General features: G+C 49.5%; 1 protein-coding gene across 4 annotated transcripts; it reads left to right on the forward strand.

The window, feature by feature from the left end:
• Nucleotides 1-4356: 4356 nt before the first annotated feature.
• On the forward strand, nucleotides 4357-22428 carry Zscan2 (zinc finger and SCAN domain containing 2). Of its 4 annotated transcripts, none has more exons than XM_020179973.2 (3): nucleotides 4362-4503; nucleotides 6870-7383; nucleotides 19791-22428. In XM_020179973.2, the coding sequence occupies exons 2-3, from the start codon at nucleotides 6978-6980 to the stop codon at nucleotides 21218-21220; spliced, it is 1836 nt and encodes a 611-aa protein (XP_020035562.1). In that variant the 5' UTR covers nucleotides 4362-4503; nucleotides 6870-6977; the 3' UTR covers nucleotides 21221-22428. The 4 variants fall into 4 exon arrangements, with proteins under 4 accessions (XP_073917930.1, XP_020035562.1, XP_020035563.1 ...); XM_020179974.2 differs by having other exon boundaries at nucleotides 4367-4503; nucleotides 6867-7383; XM_074061829.1 differs by lacking the exon at nucleotides 6870-7383 and having other exon boundaries at nucleotides 4357-4503.
• The last annotated feature ends 821 nt before the right edge of the window (nucleotides 22429-23249 follow it).

The following is a 23249-nucleotide window of genomic DNA, read 5'->3' on the forward strand; positions in this document are numbered from 1 at the left end:
CTTAAATTCACTAGGAAGGTGCCCTACCACCTTTTGCTTTAGTTATTGCCTCAGAGAGGGTCTTGTTTTTTTGTGGTTTTTTTTTTTTTTTTTTTTTTTTGCCTGGGGCCAGCCTCAGACCATGACCCCCTACCTCGTTACCTGGGAGTAACTGGGATTACAGTTTGTTACCACCACACTCAGCTTGTTAGTTGAGATGGGGTCTTGTTAACTTTTGCCTGGGCTGGCCTCAAATGGAGATCCTCCCACTGCCTTTCTCCTGAGGGATTAAAGGCACCTCACTTCCATAAATAATGTCCCACTGGAGCACTGACATATGGATTTTTTTTTTGTTTATTTTTTCAAGATGGGGTCTCACTATGTGGCCTGAACTATATCAGGTGGCCTTGAACCTCTGATCTTTTTGATTCTGCCTCCTGAGTGCTGGGTGTGTGCTTCTGGGCCTTTCACCTCATTTTCAATAGAAGGATCAGGCATGGTGGCACCAAAACAACCTCAGTACCACCAAAAAAAAAAAAAAAAAAAGCGAAATAGAATTTTGGGGTAAAGAGGGCCCAAAAATTTTTATCTAGGTCTCCATCTATAAGCATCTAAATTATTTCTAGTTGGGCCCGGAGCTGCACGCCTCTAATCCTAGCTACTCAGGGGGCAGAGATCAGGAGGACCGTAGTTCAAAGCCAGCCTGGGCAAATAGTTTACGAGACCCTATCTGAAAAAACCCTATCACAAAACAGGGCTGGTGGAGTGGCTCAAGGTGTAGGTCCTGAGTTCAAACCCCAGTACTGCAAAAAAATTTTTTTTCTATTAAGTACTGTGCTAATAAACATTCTTGCAGGGGCTGGCAGAGTGGCTCAGGTGATAGAGCACCTGCCCAGCAAGCATGAAGCCCTAAGTTCAAACCCCAGCATCACCGTAATAAGTAAAATAAATTCTTACATAAATCAGCCTATATCTATCTATCTGTCTGTCTGTCTTCTGGTACTGGTGCAACTTCCAAGTAACTGGGATTACAGGCATGCACCACCACACCCAGCTATATAAGCATATTTTTATGATTTTATTTGTAAGGTATATTCCTGGCTATTGAATTACTAGATTTCCCTTCAAAATAATGGCACCAGTTTATACTACCACCAAGAGTATGAGAGCGCATTCTTTTCCTGTCCACCCTACTGTGTATTATCACACTTTGAAATTTTTGTCTAGATCCAATACTTTAGGACGAATATTTGTTTGATTTTCATTTTAAAATTTCTAGTAGAAGTGGGGCATGGTGGTGCATGCATATAATCCCAGCACTCTGAAGACTGAGGTTGGGGGACAGAGTTTGGGGCCAGTGTGGGCTGCATAGTGAGATCCTGTCACAAAAAAGAGAAAAAATAATTACTAGTGAATTATTGCCCACCTTCTCCACCAACCACCCCCAACAAACAAAGAACAAAAACTATTCCCCGAAAAAGCCCCCAAGGCCCCCTAAAAATCCCAGAGATTACTTGTGAGGCTAAGCCTTTCTTTGTGACCTTTTCCCCTTTGTCCATTTTTCTGTTCAGTTGTTGGTCTTTCTTATGTTCTTACAAACCCACCATAATTAGAATTGGCCCTTGTCACACGTGTGACAATTCTTCCCCCACTTGTCATTTGTCTGTTGACTTCTTTGACGATCTTCCCCCTCCCATTTTTTTCTTTGTGTGGCAGTGCTGGGGATTGAACCCAGGGCCTCACCACGCTAGGCAAGTGCTCTACCACTGAGCTACACCCCATCCCACTTATGACCTTTTATGCTGTGCAAACATTTCAAATTTTGTTCAGTTTATTTATTTATATGGCAGCATTGGGGTTTGAACTCAGGGCCTCACGCTTGCTAGGCAGGGGCTCTACCACTTGAGCCACTCCGCCAGCCCTTTTAAATTTTGTCTATGCAAATTTATCTTTATTTTTCTTTCTGATGTCTGAGTGCAATGGTTTTATTATTTAAAACAATTCAAGTTGTGTGTGCGTGTGTGTGTGTGTGTGCGCGCGTGTGCACGCATGAGCCAAATCAAATACACAATAACAAAAGCCGATTAAGGGAACCATTCTTGGCACTGAACAATTCCTGAGGAGGTTTCAGCTTCCCAGGCCACATGGCTCCGTAAGTGTCACAATTATGGGTTCCATATTTGTGACAGGAGAGGCTTTGGAGCAGCCCTGTAGTTGGACAAGCTGCTCTGGAAACTTGTCTGGAAGCTACTTTTGTTTTGCAGTACTGGGGTTTGAACTCAGGGCCTGCACCTTGAGCCACTCCACCAGCCCTTGTTTGTGATGGGTTTTTTCAAGACAGGGTCTTGCTAATTATTCCTTGGGCTGGCTTTGAACTAAGAGCATCCTGATCTCTGCCTCCTGAGTAGCTAGGCCGCCGGTGCCAGGCCCAAATGCTCTTTCCCTGTCCTGGGGGAGCTGAGTGAGGAAGGCAGGAGTCACGAACGGCCATAGCATCACCAGGCTGATGGGATGGGCAGGTTGGATTGTCTCTGCTAAGACGTTATTGCTGTGTTGTTTTCATCTGTTCTCAAGCTTGGCCCTTCAGTTCCTACCTGAGAGCTCTGACGGTTACTCCTTAAGTCCCTTTTGCTTAAATCAGCCAGAGAAGTTCTCTGAACCTTTTCAGCAGGAACGCTCCTTGGTAGAACCGAGCCTTTCCCTCCCCGGTGGCTTGGCCAGGAGCGAGCCCATGAACTCGGTTGTGTTTCTAGGTCCGCCCTGCTGTCTCACAATGGCTGCAGGGATTGGCTTGGGTAGCAGGGACCTTCACAATAGTGCCAAACAGGCTATGGACTGGTCTCTGTCTCACCTGGGAGAGGTGACATTGGCCAGGACCAGCCTCCCAGAGAATCAGCCCTAGGACTCTCTTGTGACAAGTTAGTGCCAGTTCTTGTGGCCAACAGTTGACTTGAGATGGGGTCAGAGACCAATCCCCTCCAGTCTTTTCCCTTTTGTGTGAATTTCCACTCCCAGCAAGGACAGACAAGTGGAAAAACAAATCTTTGTTAACACAAGGTCACCATCAGTCATTTTTCTCACGTGCCTCTCTCTAGGTCTGCAGGCCGTGGAAGATGAAGCCCGGCTGACGTCTCAGGCTGGCCTGAAGATGGCGCTGTTAGCATGAGGTCAGTTCAGGGAATAAATTAAGATGGGGTCGAAGTTTTAGCTTGGGGATAGGACTCAATCCCACACCCAGGAACACGGCTGTACACTGCTTTCTGTTGGATCAATTAAGGATTAAATAAGTAATTAAATCAGCTGAATTTCAAATGATCTTTGGAGTAATGCAGAGGACTTTCTAACCCCAAACCCTGAATCCGTAACACAAGACCGACCTCAGGAACACTCAAGCTTCTGTGTTTAATAAACCACCATACGCAAGCTGAGAAAAGCAGTAACTGCTGTTACTAAAGGCGAATTCTCTTACTCCACAAAGAACTCTCACGAATAAACTCAACTTAAAAACGGGAAAAGGACGTGAGCCACCAGTTCACAGAAAACGAGATAAAAGTCACCAGCAAACATCACCCTACAAATGTGGTCATTTGGTTGTGGGTCTCCAGAAACCGCTCTGCACACGCTTGCTCTATGGCAGAGCATGGGGGCCCTTCCTCCCCTCCTGAGATTTCCCACGGGTCCCCAGGTAGTTTCTCCCCCTCCCTCACCCCAGTTTCATCCTGTGTTGGGGCAGCGTTTCTGCAGAACACCAGGACAGAAGCCAAACCCCCAGTGCTGAGATGAACAAGCAAGCAATCCTGGGAGGAGAACTAAGGTGCAACCATCCGACAGGTGTGCTGGGGCGGTGTCTGCCTAGGGAGGTGAAGACCCAGCGGGCTCCCTGGAGGAGGCCCGGCGGGATGGGGGACGTCCCAGGCCAGGAGAGCGGGGCTTTCCTCCACACGCAGGAAACCACGTGGGCAAACAGAGGGCCGGTGCAGGGGCCTAGGTCCATTTTGCACGGCAAGGGCCTTGACCTGCGCAGATTCCTCAGCTGCTGCGCATCGAGGGTTCAGCCATCTCTCTTGCACACAGTTCTCAGCTGCAAAGGACTTTCAGGTTCTCCCATCCAACTTTCTACACGCAGGCCTTAGAGGAGACACCTTTGGCCTGCACTGCGGTACTGACGGCCAGTGCGTGGGGTTTCTCTGCATCTGGCTCCAAGCTATCAACCCCAAACTCCTCTCCGTGACCCGCGTCCGGGTCGTATCTGGGTGGACTACATCTCCCACAATGCTTCGGGCCCACACGCCCTCCTGCCGACCAGCCGAGCGCTGTCTCCACCAATCACCGAGCAGAGTTTCCAGGGGCGTTCCTCGGTAGCCAATGAGCGCGGTTGGTAGGCGGGCCTCGCCCGTCCATTGTTCTCGGTGCCCCACGGGCTTGAGTCCGGGTGACTCGGGAGGGCGGGCCGAGCCCCGGGCACTTTTGCGCGCGGAGCGGCGGCCGGAGCGGCGGCCGGAGCGGCACCTGGCGTCGGGAGAGGTGAGCCGGGGCCGCCGGGCGGCGGAAAGCTGCGCCAGGCGGGCGAGGCCCGGGCCTGCAGCCGGCGGCGGGGGCGGCGGGGCCCCGGCGCTCGCTCGGACTTTGGCGCGCGGCTCGGGGCACCCGCCGGGACCTCGTCCCCGCGCGGCGCCGTCCCGCGCAGCCTCCTGCTGGTGCAGACGGGGAAACTGAGGCTCCACGGGGGCGTGTCTGACCCGGCGGCGAGTTACCGTCCAGGCGCGGGTTTCCCGGCTCCCGAGTGGGACCGTGACGCCTGGGGTCACCTCGGTCACCTCGGTCAAGCGACGCGTCCTCAGCCTCGCTTTACCGCCGCCTGGCCTGCATTGCTGTTGCGATTCTGACCCTAGCTTTTCCTGTCTCCTGCCCCCTTTCGGGGCAGTTGTCTGGGTCTTTACGAGGCGGGGCCGGTTTTTAAAAACACTGTGTCATTGCTTTTGTAATCGTGAATTGAAATCGTTTGTGATCCTACCGCTCTGAATATTTGGTAGAGTTCGCATCCAGGTTTGTGTGTGTGTGTGTGTGTTATGGGATTTGAACTCAGGGCCTTCACCTCGAGCCACTCCACCAGCCCTTTTTTGTGAAGGGTTTTTTCAAGACAGGGTCTCTCGAACTATTTGCCTGGGCTGGCTTTGAACCGTGATCCTCCTGATCCTGCCTTGTGAGTAGCTGGGATTACAGGCGTGAGCCACCAGCGCCTGCTACATCCAGGTCCAGGTCTTTTTAAAGGAAATTGAAGTCTTACTGTATATGGTGTTTCTGTTTGCTGATTTTTTTTTTTTTGCATTTTTATGCATTGTTTTCTTATTAGGATTGTCTGAAATTATTTTTGATTAATCATCGTTGACAGTATAATTTTGTAAAATATTGGATTGAGGGTGTAGCTCCGTGTGGAGTACTTGCCCTTGCATGTTTGAGGCCCTGGGTTCAATCCCCAGCACCACGAAAGAAAAATTAAAAAAAAAAACATACACATGCTCTCCTGCAGCTATTGGGAAATCAAAATACAGACCCTTGCCAGCACTCCATGAGGTTGCTTTGAGTCCCTTCTCACACAGTACCCCACCAGAGGTAGCCGTTACTATGTTACGACACTTCTTAACACATTCTGCTGCACATAACTGTGTGCTACAATACTTTTTAATTCTTCTGCTGCTAGATTTTTAAGAGCTCAGCCTTTTGCAATTGGAAACAATTCTGTAATTGTGTATCTTTGCAAATAAATTTCTCCTTGCAAAGATGGTTACTTTTCAGGATAGTTCCTGAGCGCCAAGGTTGGCTCAGACAGGAATGTTTTCAAAACTTCCTATAGTTGGCCTTCTGTATTGGAATCAGAAATATTTTTAAAAAATTGTATCTATACTGAATGTGTATAGACCTTTTTTTCGTCATTCTTTAAAAATACAGTATAATAACTATTTACATAGTACTTGTTTTAGGTATTATATGATCTAGCAGCTAGTCAAAGCATGTGAGGATGTGTGTGTTAAGTGAAAATGTGTCACCATTTTATATAAAGGATTGAGCTGCCACAGATTTTGGAATCTGTAGGGGTTCTAGGAACCAATCCCCTTAGGACACTGATGGGTGATTGCACTTTAAAATATGGAAAAGGTGTGGGGGAAGGGGGGAGAAATGACCCAAACATTGTATGCACATGTGAATTAAAATAAATAAATAAATAAATAAATAAACTATGGAACAGCATTTGAGATACTGCCTTCCTTCCAGTGACACTCAGAGTGCCCTGACATCTGATCCATTGCTAATCCTCACGATGTCCCCGTAAGATATGAAGGATGAGCTTTATTTGTTTATTAGGTGGTCACTGAGGTTGAGTGACTAAGTTGTAAGTTAGGTCAGGGTCACTCACTCTGCAGCAAATGTGAATTTAGAGCAGGATAAGTTAGTCTTTTTTTTTTTTTGAACATTGCATTTCTTCGTTCTCTCTTTCTCTCTCTCTCCCCCTCCCTGTCTTTGTCCCGCCTCACTCTCTTCCTCTCCTAGGTAACAAATCCAGGGCAGGCAGGTGTCAGGCAAGTGCTCTACCCACTGGGCTGCATCCCTGGCCCTGAAAAACGTTGCATTTCTGAGACTCGTTCTTTGGTCTTTTGGAAAGAACAGTGGTGTGTTTGTGTGTGTGTGTGTGTGTGCTTGTGGTACTTTTAACTTCTCTTGTCAGAGAGAGATAATGCTTTCAGGAATAAGGCATTCTTCTTTTGACAGAGGGACAGGAGACTTCTGATGGCTTGTGGATGTCAGGATCGTGTGGTGGCCTGACCCCAGCTGTTGTGTGTTAGATGGTTTTGGTCAGTTTTACTGATTCTGGCTGTCTTGTTTGTCAGCAGGACTTCTTGTTGAGATTTGAGGAGAGAGGTGCCTTTCCAGAGAGGCCAGCTGGAGAAGACCAAGGTTCAAAGTTTGATGCCTGAGTGGTCATCACCCCAGGGAGGTCGATGATGGCTGCAGAGGTGCCAGCAGTGACCACTCCTCTCAGTCCTTTGGTGCAGGTGCCTCAAGAGGAAGAGGAACGGGCGGAGGTCACCACTGTGATCCTGGAGGATGACTCGTGGGTGCAAGAAGCGGTACTGCAGGAAGACGGCCCTGAGTCTGAGCCTTTTCCCCAGAGTGTTGGCAAGGGCGGCCCCCAGGAGGAGGTCGCATCTGGGGGACCACAGGGTGCACTTGGCCGCCTGCGAGAACTCTGTCGACGCTGGCTGAGGCCGGAGGTGCACTCAAGGGAGCAGATGTTGACCACGCTGCCCAGGGAAATTCAGGCCTGGCTGCAGGAGCATCGTCCCGAAGGCAGCGAGGAGGCAGTGGCCCTGGTGGAGGACTTGACCCAGACCCTGCGGGACAGTGGTAAGATGCAGCGTCCCCACAGGGCAGTGGGGACACTCTCCCAGGGCCGGGAGGATGGTGTCCGGGGCGGCACCCCCCCTCCCTGTGCTGCGCGTCTGTGACAGTCAGAGGTCCTCGCCCTTGTAATGCCCTCACTGTGTGCCGAGGTAGTTCCAGAATTTCAGCGTTGGAGGGGCTCTGGGCACCGTTCTTGAGCCACATCTGCATAGAAAGCCCAGCCTTTTACTCGTGTGCATTTGGATGATTGAGAAGTTGGGAGAGATTACCAGGTGGGCTGGGATGTGGTACAGAGTACAGCACTTGCCTGGCATGCATGAGGCCCTGGCTTCCATCCCCAGCACTGCAAAAACCATTTTTTCTTTTTTAAGCGGTACACGCTGTGGGACGGGCTTGATACCTCCGAAACCCCTCCTTGGCTTGTTCGCTTGTTTGTGCAACAAACATTCAAACAGTTCCAGCAATTAGGAAGAAAAAATCCAACTGTTTTCAAAGTGATTATTATTATGATTTCTGTGTATATGTGCAGTGCTGGGGCTTAAACTCAGGGTCTACACCTTGAGCCATCCCACCAGCCCTTTTTTGTGAAGGGTTTTTTTGAGATAGAGTCTTGAGGAACTCGTTGCCTGGGCTGGTTTTGAACCTCGATCCTCCTGATCTCTGCCTGCTTAGTAGCTGGGATTACAGGCGTGAGCCACTGGCACCAGGCCAAAGTGATTATTTTTATGAAACTATGATAAATGAAAAGTAAAGCAGCCAATCACACAGGACTTTCTGTGGTATACAGTCCTTCTAGACCCATAAAAGAATAATTCCAAGCAAGCTCTTTGCAGTGGTTACTGCATTTGTCTCCTGTGTTACCAGTTAGATCTGGGAGCCTGGGACTGTTGAAGTCCTCTGTCTCCGTTCAGCCTTCACTTGTAAAGTGGGCTCACTTGATCACCACATGTGTACTTCAGATCTGCTGCATCCCTAGGGCAGTTTCAGGACCCATGGACTGTGACTGCTTTTGTGCTGACAAGAACTGCAGAAATTCAGAGAAAGACGTGTGAGAGGACAGGTCGGGTCAGAGAGGGCTGTGCGTAGCACATGAACTGCCAGCAGTAGAGTTGAATCTGGCAAGTCACAGGGCGGGAGGACGCTGTGCTGAGCCCAGGCTGGGAAGCAGGGGGACCCGCACGGTGTTTCTTAATGTGACAGTGAGGAAGGCAGGCTGGTTGCACAGGAAGGCGTGTCTGTAGGAAGTGGTAAGAGTCTGGGGGAAGGGTGGTTGGAGGTTTGGACAAATGTCGTTAACCTTAGCAGGTCCTTAAATTAGGGGCCCAGGGCAGGGGAGGAAGCTAAACTTGACAACAGGATGTGGAGTGGGGAGGGGCAGAGGCTGGAGAGCAGCCTGGAAGCCACCTTATTATTGGGTCTGCAGAAATGCGGTCAGCAGGGGACAACAGTGAACACGTGAGGAAGAACCAGTAGTAGCAAGAGCTAGCTTTGATCACCTTCTACCTGCAGGCCAGGGGGTGTGCTTAGCCTCTGATATGCAAAACGTATAAACTTTGCCACGTTGATTAATAAGTGGGATTATTGTCACCAGGGACTGTTTATTTTTTTATTTTTTATTTTATATTTTTTTTGTGGTACTGGGGTTTGAACTCAGGGCCTCATGCTTGCTAGGCAGGCGCTCTGCCTCTTGAGCCACTCCACCAGCCTTTTCTTGTGTTGGGTATTTTCAAGACGGGGTCTTGAGAACCATTTGCCCGGCTGGCCTCGAGCTTGATCCTCCTGATCTTTGCCTCCTGAGTACCTAGGATTACAGGTGTGAACCACCGACAGGTGACTGTTTCTTAAAGTCATGCAGCTAGTAGGAGGCAAAAACCACGATTTGAACTTAGGTGTGTGAGGACATGGCCTGTGTTCTAGCATTTCATCATTTGTGTGACACTAAGTGACAGCCCCCAGTGGTGTTGGAAGGAGAAGATACTAATGAAATTAGGACAAGTGAGTAACTCAGTGTCATCTCAGTGGAGGTCTTAAAGACTAGGAAGGGAAGGGAAGAGGAAAGGTGGTTTGGGGCAGAGGTTGTGACAACTGCCAAAGACTGAGAGACGAGTAAAGCTGTCCTCGAGAGAAAGGGATGACATAGGACCCACTGTGACCCAGCCGTGCCCTGGGCGCCTTCTCTGCCTGGCTCACTAAGAGCCCTGTGAGGTGGGACTGTCACTCTGCAGACAGGAAATGGAAGCTCAGTGAGGTCACACAGCTGTCAAGTGGCAGAGCCAGGATTCAAACTCAGGTGTGTTTGCTTCTATTTGGAAGATCCTGTTTTATTTGAAGTGAACTATCTGAATTACTTGAAAAGTAATTTTTTTTAGGGGGGAGGGGTTTTGGAGATCAAACCCAGGGCCTTGAACATGCTAGGCAAGCACTGTACCACTGAGCCACACTCCCCCCTAATAACTTATTCTCTGAATTAAACAAAGCCTCTTATCCTATTTCACACTTTTCTTTATTTGTCTCCCAATGGAAGCGGCAAGTTTGAGGGGATCTTCTCTCAGATACCACAGAGGTTTGGGGTTGAGGAGAAGCCCCTGGGGGGGGTTTGTAGTACAGAGGTTGAGTAGGGGTCTGAGGTGATGACGACACCTTTGCCACCTGGTTTGCAGCAGAGGCTATGCCCTTCTGTCACGGTCATCTGCCATGGGGAGCTCCCAGAAGAGGGTTGTTAACCCCTGAGTACTGCCTTTGGGGTGGTGCTCAGTGGCTGAACAGATCTCCACTTTCCTTGTGGTTGTGCCCAGGAACTCCTGCACGTTCCTTCTCAAACATTTGCTCACCTGGAGTGCGCTTGACGTCTAGTCTGTTTGTCCAGCTCGGACCTTGGACGTGTATACCCAGCACAGGGCAGTGTGGTTACATAGCTTGTTTAATGTTTGACTCCAGGGAGCGCCTGGAGAGGGCTCACATTTAAAGTTTTGTTTTTTTTTTTTTTGTGGTACTGGGGTTTGAACTCATAGCCTACACCTTGAGCCACTCCACCAGCCCTTTTTTGTGAAGGGTTTTATTGAGATAGGGTCTTGAGAACTATTTGCCCAGGCTGGCTTCGAACCACGATCCTCCTGATCTCTGCCTCCTGAGTAGTTAGGATTGAAGATGTACACCACGGCACCCGGCTAAAGTGTCTTTTAACTCCAATTAAAAGTGGCAATAGTTTATGCAACCCCTGACAGAAAATGGAACTGGAGAGCTGGACGAGCAAACCTCAGGGGTCAACACTGTTCCTGTGGATGGAGACCACATCTCCAGTGACATGGCCTTGGGGTTGGATGACATCGAACATGGCATCCCTGCCTGGCCCTGTGTTTCTGGCCCACTGCAGGCCTGTTGAAAGACCTCTTATGCCAAGCCTAGCAGTTACCTCTTGCTGGTTACAGATTACTGACATTTTTTTCTGAATGATTTGGGCAATCCTGAGTTTAAAATCTGTTCCTGGGATGGAGAAGTAGCTCAGTGATGGAGCATTTGCCCAACATATGTGAAGCCCTGGGTTCAAGCCCCAGCACCCCCATAAAAAAGTTGTCCTTGTAAATCATCAGAACGTCTCACATCCCAGTAGGAGGCAGTCACACCATATGACGTGCCTCATGCCATAAGCCTGGGGCCAGAAGTCATCAGTCACACTGTATGGGTCAGAAAACAGTCACTGTCCCCGAACTGCTGTCATACCTGCGTTCATCAGCTGTCTGATGAAGTAAGTAGAGAAAGGTGTGTAAGGGCCAGGAGACCAGCCAACCCCTGCCACAGGGGCACCCCCATGTAGCCCAGACCAGTAAGGTCGCATTGTCAGGGCAAAAGGACCCTGTCTCAACAGATACAGCCCATCCAATGGGAGCCCATTACCCAGAATAAGTTGACGATGTCTCGGGAGAAATTATGAGCCTAAAACTGATAAATTCCTGATACGTAAATCCTCTGACCATGCCTGCAGGTGCACACCTGCAATCCCAGCACTTGAGAGGTTAAGGCAAGAGGACCATGAGTTCAAGGCCAGTCTGAGCTACATAGTGAGACCCCGTCTGAAACAAAAACAAAACAAAAAGTTCTCTGACCACTGGCGCAGTGAGTGTCTATCAGCATTGTTGGCAATGGTAAAAATGCAAATCCCACCCAGAACCACTGAGTAAGAACCCTCCGGGGATAAGAAACCTTCAGGCGATCCTGATTTGAACTTGTTTGTGAACCAGTGCCTTAGATGTCTGGCTTTCAGACTTGGTGGCACACTGAAGTCACGGAGGACCTGGAGCCCACCCTGGGGTTTTTGCTTTAATTGGTGAGGGGTGTGGCCCAGGCAAGGGACTTTGTAGTGATGGAGATTGAACCCAGGATCTTCCCATGCTAAACATACATTCTCATACCGAGTGATACCCCAGTCCTTGGGCACGGGGCTCCCCAGGTGAGAGTTCACAGGCAGCTGTATTTGCAGCAGTTTCAGAGCCACTGCTGTAAAGCTCTTCTACCAAAGCCTGGTCCCAGGCCCCGTTACCATCCCTGGCTGCCTCTCATCCTGCCTCGCAGAAGCACAGCCTACCAATGAGATCTCTGGCTGCTGCCTGTGACTTTGAAGTTTTTGTTGTCTACCCCAGCCTAGAGTGGAAGAGAGGCCACCAACTTCAGACCCACTCTTGTCCCCGGCTGCACTGGGGTCTGAGCTGCACACTCAGTGTCTTCAAGCAGCATCTCTTCAGTAGCTACTGGGACAGGGGATTTTGCTTGTTTTGTGTTGGCACTACTTGGCAGTACTGGGTTTGAACTCAGGGTGAGGACCCTTGCAAGGCAGGTTCCTGCACCATTCTGCCAACCCTTTTTGTAAAGTTGGTTATTTTTCAGATAGGATCTTGCTTTAGGTTTGGTCTGACCTGGACCTGCCGTCCTCCTATTTGTGCTTCCCCGAGTAGCTGGGATGCTAGCTAGGTATGTACCATTGCACTCACACATTGGTTGAGATGGGGTCTTTTGAATTTCTTTTTGCCTGTGCCAGCCTGAAATCACAATCCTCTTGCTGTCCACCTCCTAGTACCTGGGATTACAGGTGCAAGCCATTGCGCCCAGCTTCATCACTGTTTTTATCAGCAGTCAGTCTTCCAACAGGTAAAACAATGCCAGGCTTGCCAGAAGCCTCAGGGAGGAGAGCTCATGTAGACTCGAGAGCCTAGTTTGGACATAAGCTGTTCCAGAGTCACTTTAGGAGCTCGAGCACAGTGGCATGTCGCAGTCAGAGCTTTGGACGGGCTTTAAAGCACTTCAGTGTGGACCAATTTATTTATTGTTATAAATAAGCCACAGAAATCACCTGTGCCCACAGGAGACTCATTCCAAAACCCCCAGTGGTGCCTGAAACCAGAGAGCACCAAACCCTACACAGACCACATTTTTTTACCTATGAGAAAGTTTAGTTTATAAATCAGGCACAGTGAGAGGTTGACACCAGTATTTAAAGTAGAGCAATTGTAACAGCACATTGTAATAAAAACTTATTTAAAGCTCTTGATTCATTTAGCTCTGGAGTTTTCATTTCATATTTTTGGCGCAGTAACTGAAACCTTGGAAAGTGAAACAGGATGGGGGGGGTGCTGTACAGCAAATGCAGGTTCACCCTGTGGGCCTCAGTTTCCCTCATTCTCTTTCTGATATGCCTTCTATCATGGGAGAGAAGCCAGAGGCCTACAGCCAGCCAGGCAGGAAATGCCCAAGGCCCTGTGAACAGCTGCAGGAATGCGCTGAGCACCTGGGGTGGGGTGGCGGGAGGTACAAGACCCATGGCTTTCCACCAAGCCACGGTGGCGGCTTTTTCCTGCTGGTAAGGTGAGAGTGGCTGTTCAAGAACTGTGCAGTGAATGGTTTTTGAAAATACTAAAATTGTATCCCTACGATGCAACTTCAAAGAAATTCCAGGTAGATCATGGACCTATGTCCCATACAAGAGCTGAAATGACGTACAAGGGATATTTTTATAATCTTGGGGCAGGGAAGGACTTCAGAAACATTCCGGAAATCATCAAAGCTAGATTGGAGAGCCAAGCATGGTGGTGTACCTCTTTAATTCCAGCGCTCAGGAGGAGGCCAACCTGGGCCAACAGCAAGTTCCAGATCCTGTCCAGAAACAAACAAACAGGGCTGGGGACATAGCTCAGTGGTTGAGTGTTTGCCTTGCATGCCCAAGACTCTGGGTTTAATCCCCAGTTCTGCAAAATAAGTAAATAATAAATTTTAAAACCCTCAGACAACAAAACAAAACATAGACTAGACTCATGAAAACAGAAGCAGAGTCTTTTCTGTGAAAGAGGACAGTGGGAACAAAGGTAAAAGGCCAGGCACAGCCTGATGGAAATACTTGCGGGGTGTGAAGCGGATCAGATGAGGGCCCGAACCCTGGATCTGCAAGAGTGAGCGCTCCACAGTCAGCCAGGCAGAGTGAAAGGAGAGCACGTGAATGGGGGTTAGAGCTGTGTGAAAAGACAGTCCCCTTGTCAATGATGCGGAAAATACCATTTAAGCGAGATACTGCTGCTTTTGCGTTTTAAACTCTCAAGAAATTGGTGTTTCTGAGAATTCTCTGAGCATTTTTACATAATTTTAAAAATTGCTGGGCGCTGGTAACACATCTGTGAATACGTGGGAGGCTGAGATCAGGAGGATCGCAGTTCGAGGCCAGCCTGGGCAAATAGTTTGTGAGACCCATCTCCAAAATAACCAGAGCAAAATGGACTGGCGGTGTGGCCTGAGCCGTAAAGCGCCTGCTGTGCAAGCACGCAGCCCTGAGTTTAAACCCCGTTCCTACCAAATAATAATAATTTCAGGGGCCTGAGTGGTGGAGCATTCACTCTGCATACAGGAGGCCCTGGGTTTGATCCCCAACACCACACACAAAAAAAGAAAAACAATGCCTCACCCCCACCCAAGTTTGAGAATTTTTCTAGTAAGTATTGCATCAGCTATTTTAAATTCGGTAATACGTAATTGCTATGGGAGCTACGTATTGTTTGTGTTGCAGTAAAATACACAAGACACTGACCACTTTGGCCATTTTCAGTGGATAGCTCAGTGGCCTTAAGTGCTCACAGCTCACGTTCCTGTGCAGCCCTCACCAGTGTCCATCTTCTCACCCTGAGACGCTGTACCACGAAACAAAAGCTCTGTTCCTCCCTCCCCTGGCCTCTGGCTACTACCTTCTATTTTTTGTCTTTATGATTTTCTAAAAAGAGGTGGGGGTCTTGCTGTGTTGCCTAGGGTGGCCTTGAACTGCTGGGCTCAAGTGATCCCACGCACACATACACACTTCGGCCTCCCAGGTGCCGGGGGTACAGGGCCAGGTTCTGTCTTCATGATTTTAACAACCCTAGGTACTTTGTGTAAGAAGATCCAGACGGTGTTTGTGTCTTCGTGTCTGGCTTAGTTCACCTGGCACAGCGTCCTCAGGGTTAAAGCACATGAGTCAGAATTTCCTTCCTTTTTCACATTTCTTCTTTTTCAGTGCTGGGAATCGAGCCTAGAGCCTCAGCATGCCAGCAAGTGCTCTAGCACTGAGCTACACCCTCAGCTTCTCATCCCTTCTAAAGCTGAGTAATGAGTCACCCACATTTTGCCATCCACGGATCCTCTGATGGACATCTGGGTTGTTCCGCCCTGGGCTGTCGTGACTACATGAACCTGGATGCACAGTGTCTGTTCAAGTCCTGGCTGTCGGCTTTTGGGGCATAACCCCCAGAGTGGAATGGCTGGATTGTTGGTAGTTCTGTTTGAATTTCTTAGGACCTGCCACACTTTTCCACAGTGGCTGTACCATTTTACATTCCCACCAGCAGTGCACAGGGAGAAGAACCATGTGTGCTTCCAAGCCTACACCTGCTAAAACCTGAATTTAGCCTAGTGTGTGCTTCAGTCACTCCACCAGCCCTTTTTCGTGATGGGTAATTTTGAGATAGGATCTTGTGAACTGTTTGCCTGGGCTGGCTTTGAACCACTATCCTCCTGGTCTCTGCCTCCTGAGTAGCTAGAATTATAGGCGTGAACCACCGGTGCTGCTAGTTCCTTGTTTTCAAAAGGGTTTCCAGTCCATCCTCTCCTCCCATCTCAGCTTATGTTAGTGGAAATACTACGTATCTGACCAAAACCAGGTTCTGAGTTTTATTCCTTAATTTCTTTATTAACTTAACGAATGAGGCAGGAGTCGCCTGCTCTCGGTCCTCCACTTTGGGCTGCACCCTCAGTTTCCATGCCAGCCCTTCCTGCCATTCAGTGACTTCTGTTTGGAGGTCATGTGAAGGCAGATCACCGGCAGGGCTGCTCTTTTCTGCCCTTGAAGGACAGCTCTGTTCTTCCCAGTGACAGCAGGTAAATGGTTTTCCCTGGAACGCTCTGTGCCCCTCCTGCTCTGTGTCTGCGTAAGGAAGGGTGGGCTGGGCCTTCTGCATGCAGCAGAAGTGGGGCACTGGGACTGGACTCTGCTTTGAAGTGTGTGTGTAATGCGGTGATAGAAGACAGCCCCACGTTTAAAGACTCTCATTTCAAAGACAAGCTCTCATGGTTCAAGCCTAGCTCGGTTCTGTTATTTCTTTCTTTTATATTTAGATCTTGGTTCCATTTAGGATCTGTCCTAATATAGATGAGACTTGAGCTTTCCTGCCTGGTGTACCGTGCTTGCTTGGTTTACTTATGTGTACCGAGGATGGAGCCTAGGCCTCATGCATGCAAAGCACATGCCCTCACCACTGAGCTATCCTCAGCCTCCAGGCCTTTCGACCCCCCAGGGGCTTGAACTCAGGATCTACACCTGAGTCACTCCATCAGTCCTCTGTTGTGATGGGGTTTTTCAAGATAGGGTATAGTGAACTATTTCCCTGGACAGGCTTCAAACCAGGATCATACTGATTTCTGCCTCCTGAGTAACTGGGATTGCAGGCATGAGCCACCAGCTCCCAGCTGCTCAGGCTTTTAATTGAATGTTCTAACAATTCAAGTGCTTATTGAGTCTATTTCTGGAGTTTTCTTTTCTGTCAGATTGTCTGTTAAGGTTTTAATAATTGAGATTTCATATTTTTTTCCTTTGTGGTGCTGGGGATGGAACCCAGGGTCCGCTGTATGCTAGGCAGGTGCTCTTCCTCCAAGCTGCACCCCCAGCGAGAGATTTCATAGTGTTTAACAGCTGACAGTTCCTTTTCTCCCTATCCCCTGGTTTCCTTCTTTCCCTCCCTCCCTCCTTTGTGGTGCTGGGGGTGGAACCCAGGGCCTCATGCATTCTAAGTCCATGCTACCTCCAGCTCCTGTGGATTATATCTTTAAGAATTTGGGCTGGATGCCAGTGACTCCTAGCTACTTGGGAGGCTGAGATAGGAAGGATCAAGGTTTGAGGCCAGCTGTAGGCAAACAGTTTGCAAGATAACATCTCCAAAATAACCAGAGTAAAATGGACTGGAGGAGTGTCACAAGTGGTAAAGTGCCTGCTTTGCAAGTGTGAAGCCCTGAGTTCAGCCCCCCAGTCCCACCAAAAAAAAAAAAAAAAAAAAAAGTATTTGTTCTAGGCTGGCGATGCACGCTTGTGACTGCAGCATATGCCCCAGGTCACTTTGGTCCTTTCCTCTTTGCAAGTCGCCTGACTGCCTTCCCGCTTGTCTCCATTTCCCTGGGTGAGCTTCCCTCGTCCCCAAGTCCTTCTGCTCACATTTCATCCCTCCCTGGAGGCACTTCCTTCATCTCCCTGTTTTTGTGAGTGGAAAATGGTCACCTTGTCAGTCCTAGCAAGTCCCCTGATGGGTGTGGCTGAGGCAGAGGCTCTCTTCTCTGCTCACGTGGCCCAGCTGTGTGACTCTGGTTGTAGTTCCACCTCTTTGCTTCTCTGAACCACATGGCAGCCCTGCTCATCCCCGTTCCTGAGTGCACTGTGGCACGGGAGGTGAGTCCCCAACCTGCAGCGGTGCGTCCTGCCTAAGCTTTCTGAGATGGGCCCTCTGCCTCCCACCCTGCTCCCTTCCATGCCCCTTCTCCCAGTGCCTGCTATTTCTGGAAGCCCTGTTGTGTTTTTGTGTCTAAGATTGTATCTTCTAGCGGCCCTGGAAATGAAGGTCAAGTTTTTACTTTTCTCCCTGTTGCTTCTGAGCGCAGACCAAACTTGCCAGTTCTGATTTTAAAGTAGTGAAAAACCTCATTAGCTAATGTCACTCATTTGAAGGGAACAGTGACTAAAAGCCATCACCCCAAATGTTCTCGGTCATGTAAGTTTGCTGAAAATGATCTGGGGCCTTGTCCCGTCATCCCTTGTGGCAGAGACATGAGAGTGGAACTCTGTGCTCAGAATTTGGTGGGAAGTTGGAAACACAGAAGTCCTGGCCTGTGCTGGTGCCCGTGTCTTGCCCTGGAGCTCCAGGGAGTGGCACGGAGGGCAGTCGTTATGATCCTGTGGATTACCAGCAGCTGTATTTTTACTCATTTGTTTTGGTGCTGGGGCTTGAGCCAAGTAGGGTCTTACATTTGTTAACCACACACCCTGCCACTGAGCTGAGCCCCAGCCGCTAAACATGGTCTTACATTGACGAAAGTGAGTCATATAATTTGCACATATAAACTAACGGTCACTGAATTGAACATCTAACATTAAATCAACCATTTATTAGCCTTATTAATGGAAATGTCACCAAGACTTTGTGAAATTATTTTACTAATTGTCTTCCCTTCTTTTTCTGGAGGTATGATGTTGGGTCTTAGGAATAATTGGGCTATTTATATCAATAAAATTATCAGTTTGTTTCTTTATACAGAATTATAAAAATTAGAGATATTTTATAGAAATAGGACATAAGGAAATTATAGTTAAAAAGAAAATAATGAGAGAAAAACTTGAAATGGAGATTTACCAAGTGCATGCTGTATTATAAAACATCCAGTGTTCTTGTTTTGAGCTTCCAGGCAGGCAAGGCAAAGCGGTAGCTCCCACTGCAGTCAGCAGTGAATGCAAATCCATTGCTCAAAAGAATGAGTTCTTTGGGTATTGAGGTAAGAAGGAAATGCCCCCTTTCAGTCTCATCAAGGGACGTTTTGTGTCATAAACAATATAGCCAACGACTTCCTGGTGACATCGGTGTTCCTGACAGCCATTGACTTGTAATGGCATGTACTTCTTTGGGTGTGCCTCAGTGTCAGCGAGGGCCATTAAACCCACACCGCTTAAACCCACACCGCTTCCGTGGGGGTGGGACCAGTGTGGCACAGGTGCATAGCCGTTTCCTGTCGAGCTTTGTCCCGGGGCAGATTTGCGCCTCGTGTCTCAGGATGGAGCTGAATTTTTCCAGCGAGCCTTCCTAACGATCTCTTCTCCAGCATCCTCTGCGTCTTGGGGAGCGGAGGACTTACGTTCCAGAGGATGGAAACTCTGTACCACCAAGCAGACAAATTCAGGGCTCCTTGAGCTGCACACTCGTTCCAGCCGTGTCTGCATAGACTAAGGCTCTGTCATCCTGTCTGTGTCTTGTTTAAATGTTAAATGCGTACAGAATCAGATGCAGTTAAATGCAAGGGATTATTGCATAAGCTTCTCTTGAAAGGAGACTGAGCTATAAGGACATTTCTGTGATGCCAATTTAAAAAGCCTCGTTCACCCATTTGTCAAATTTAATTGAACACTTACTAAGCACCAGACACCATGGTGAGGGTCCCTGGGTACTTTGTCACTGTCTTTTAATTAGGGTTTTCAAATTCCTGCCTGATCTCATTTCCCAGTGCAGAATAGACAGAGATGTGGAACCCAAGTAGGGTGACTGACACAAAGACACCATGGTGAGGATCCCTGGGTACTTTGTCACTGTCTTTTAATTAGGGTTTTCAAATTCCTGCCTGATCTCATTTCCCAGTGCAGAATAGACAGAGATGTGGAACCCAAGTAGGGTGACTGACACAAAGACACCATGGTGAGGATCCCTGGGTACTTTGTCACTGTCTTTTAATTAGGGTTTTCAAATTCCTGCCTGATCTCATTTCCCAGTGCAGAATAGACAGAGATGTGGAACCCAAATAGGGTGAGTGACACAAAGACACGTGGCCTAGCACTAAACAGAAACAGACCTGAGTTTATTTTTTAGGTGGTACTGGAGTTTGAACTCAGAGCCCTGTGCTTGTTAGGCAGATGCTCTGCCACCTGAGCCACACCCCAGCTCTGGGTTTCTTTTTTTCTTTTTTTAACTTTTTACTTTTTCTCCTGTAGGCATTCAACCAGGGGCTTACACAGCAGTCCTAGGCCTGCTTTTTGAAAGTTTTGAGGGTTTTCAGCCTCTTTATCGTCACTAGAAGTTCGGTTTCCCACTTTCCCCGTGGGTTCCTTTGTCAGCATGATAAATGGACATGGACATTGTTTCTCTTCCTTGTTTCAGATTTTGAGATCCAGAGTGAAAATGAGGAGAACGCTAATGAAGACATGTTTGGGGATGTCGAGTCACACAAGTTGCTGCGAGGGAGAGGCGGGCAGCAGTCTGACGGGGAGAGCGACACTGAGAGAGACTGCGGCTCTGGGGGACCCCGGGGGAACGGCCCAGGTGAGGAACGTGGGGCGCTGACATCCCAGGGCGGGGGAGTTGGCCAGCTCATCGGCCTTCAGGGCACCTACCTGGGTGAGAAGCCTTACGAGTGTCTCCAGTGTGGGAAAACCTTCAGCCGCAAGTCCCACCTCGTCACGCACGAGCGGACGCACACCGGGGAGAAGCACTACAGGTGTGGGGAGTGTGGCAAGAGCTTCAGTGACGGCTCCAACTTCAGTCGGCACCAGACGACGCACACGGGCGAGAAGCCCTACAAGTGCAGGGACTGCGGCAAGAGCTTCAGCCGCAGCGCCAACCTCGTCACCCACCGGCGGATCCACACGGGCGAGAGGCCGTTCCAGTGCGCCGAGTGCGGGAAGAGCTTCAGCCGCAGCCCCAACCTCATCGCTCACCAGCGCACGCACACGGGCGAGAAGCCCTACGCGTGCCCCGAGTGCGGGAAGAGCTTCGGCAACCGCTCGAGCCTCAACACGCACCAGGGCATCCACACCGGGGAGAAGCCGTACGAGTGCAAGGAGTGCGGCGAGAGCTTCAGCTACAACTCCAACCTCATCAGACACCAGCGGGTCCACACCGGCGAGAGGCCGTACCAGTGCGGCGACTGCGGGCAGAGCTTCAGCCAGAGCTCGGCCCTCATCACGCACCGCCGGACGCACACGGGCGAGAAGCCGTACCAGTGCGGCGAGTGTGGGAAGAGCTTCAGCCGCAGCTCCAACCTGGCCACGCACCGCAGGACCCACATGGCGGAGAAGCCCTACAAGTGCGGGCTGTGCGGGAAGAGCTTCAGCCAGAGCTCCAGCCTCATCGCGCACCAGGGCACGCACACGGGCGAGAAGCCCTACGAGTGCCTGACGTGCGGCGAGAGCTTCAGCTGGAGCTCCAACCTCCTGAAGCACCGGCGCACGCACACGGGCGAGAGGCCGCACCGGTGCCCCGACTGCGGGAAGAGCTTCGGCCAGCGCTCGCAGCTGGTGGTGCACCAGCGGACGCACACGGGCGAGAGGCCCTACAAGTGCCCCATGTGCGGCAAGGGCTTCAGCCGGGCCTCCATCCTCCTTATGCACCAGAGAGCGCACCTGGGCGACAAGCCCTACAGGTGCCCCGAGTGTGGGAAAGGCTTCAGCTGGAACTCGGTTCTCATCATCCACCAGCGGACGCACACAGGCGAGAAGCCCTACAAGTGTCCCGAGTGTGGGAAAGGCTTCAGCAACAGCTCCAACTTCATCACTCACCAGAGAACCCACCTGAAAGAGAAGCCTTATTGACGTGCAACGAGGGCAAGGGAGGGAACTGAGCCCGGACAGGAGATGCCACACGTCCCTTGAAAGAGTCCCCCCAAATGCTCTTTCGTAGTTTTTCTGAGAACCATACCCTGGCATCTGCATTTCAAGGATGTGCTGTCGTCTTGGTGGGAGTCAAGCCCCACGCGGTTCAAGAAGCTCTGGAATAACATTAGGTCTTTTTCCTGTTGCATCTCATGATTCTGTTTGCATCTCTCTCTCTCCTGATTTTGCTGTGCCTCAGTTTCCCCTTTGGTAAAACATGGATATGTGTCTCTATGTGGAGTGGAAGGCATTGTGGCCTGTGACCTGGGTGGGGCTGGGGGGGACTGAATCCTCAGAAAAATACTAGACATCTGTTTGTTAGGCTAAGGTGCCTTTATGCCAAGCTGCTAGCATTCCAGGGCCACCTACCCATGACAGACCTCACTTTTTCTGGCTTTAGTATCTTGGGCTTTGATTTCAGATCAAGGTGATGGGCCTTCTCCAGGTCTGAGTCACCAAGTGAAAGCAAAGCAGCTGTCTGTTGCAGAAGTGTCAGGACCACAGGGCACGAGGAAGTGTGCCCAGTGCCTCTTCCATGATAAGACTGACGGGGCCACTGGGACAGGTGTAAGCTGGGAGATTCGCGTGTTTGCTGCAGTCTGCTTACTGTCCTGTGCTGTGTGGGCCGCCTGGGGAGCACACTTGTTCTCACGTGGATTTGTGTTGGTGTGTGAGTCTGGGACCCCCGCTGCCTACCTGTGGTGGGGTGGTTCTGTCTCAGCGAGGGTGAGCAGGCCTTCATGCTGTGTGATCGTTTCTGAGTCACTCTGTGCACTTGTTTTTCTCTCTGCTCTTATATGTTCTATTTTATGTATGCAGGTCTAGAATTCTGTCCAGTAGCGTTTGTATGTTAAGAGCATTATTTAAGAAAGTGTCAATTTTGAGAACATCAAAATTCTTGGAGAGAGTTGGGCTTGAACTAGATTCATGTTTGATTTTAGCTGTCCAGGGCTTTCTTCTTGGGGTCCTGAGTCTCGACACAGTGGCTACAGGGAATGACAGCAGGTGAAAGGGCTTGTTATGAGGGAGAAGGGGAGAACGGAAACAGGATGTTTCTGGAAAATGTGAAGCTGCCGCCTCCCACACGTGGGGACCTTTTTTCTTAGATGGATGCTGAATATAGTCCAATAAAGCACTGTCCCATTCTCTTCCTGAGTTGGTCTTTTTTTCCTTCTTTTTTTCTTATTTTTTTGTTTTGTTTGGTTTTTGAGTCTTGCTATATATCCCAGCTGGCCTCAAACTCGTAATCCTCCTGCCTCAGCCTCCTAAGTGCTGAGATTATAGGTGTGTGCTGCCACACCTGGCTCCTGACATGTTCAAAACCTGGACTTGGGCTGGCGGAGTGGCTCAAGTCAGCCCAAGACACAGCATTTTATTACCGAAGAGACCGTCACCCCACTTCTGTCTGTGTTTTATGTCCATGCCTGTCCTGAGCTAAGCTCTACCTTTAGCTGAGTGTAGGTGACAGGAACACAGTAACATCTGCCAGCTGGTTCTTACAGATACACATAAACGCAAGAGGAGATGGAGCCTGGAAAATAGGCTTGGTCCTGTATTCCTTTGGTAAGAATTTTAACTTCCTTGCTCTCTCAAGTATGCACACATACAACTTTCACACATGAAGACATGTATGAAAACCAGCCTGTAATCCCAGCACTCAGGAGGCTGAGGCAGGAGGATTGAGAGTTCAAGGCCAGTCTGAGCTAATTAATGAGACCCTGACTCAAAAAGCCAAACAAAACAACAACCTCTCCCCCCAAAAAAACACCCAACCGACTGGTGTGCTAATGAAATAACTTAGTTTGAAATGTAGCATTTAATCAAAACCCAGCAGGAACTCATGCCTCTTCCTTATTCTGGCCGAGTCTGTAGTTCTGTCTGGCCCTCCACCCCCCATCTGCACAAGCAGTGAAGCCTCTGAGATTTTATTTAAATTAATTAATGTAGTTCTTGGCGGCACTGGGGTGTA

The sequence above is a fragment of the Castor canadensis genome, chromosome 19 (assembly GCF_047511655.1).
Source record: "Castor canadensis chromosome 19, mCasCan1.hap1v2, whole genome shotgun sequence".
NCBI lineage: Eukaryota > Metazoa > Chordata > Mammalia > Rodentia > Castoridae > Castor > Castor canadensis.

Bases quoted from the DNA above. Each gene is read 5' to 3' on its own strand.
- Zscan2 (XM_020179973.2), top strand. From the start codon at position 6,978: ATGATGGCTGCAGAGGTGCCAGCAGTGACCACTCCTCTCAGTCCTTTG. The intron at 7,384-19,790 runs GTAAGATGCAGC...TCCTTGTTTCAG, and splicing joins CCAGACCCTGCGGGACAGTG to ATTTTGAGATCCAGAGTGAA.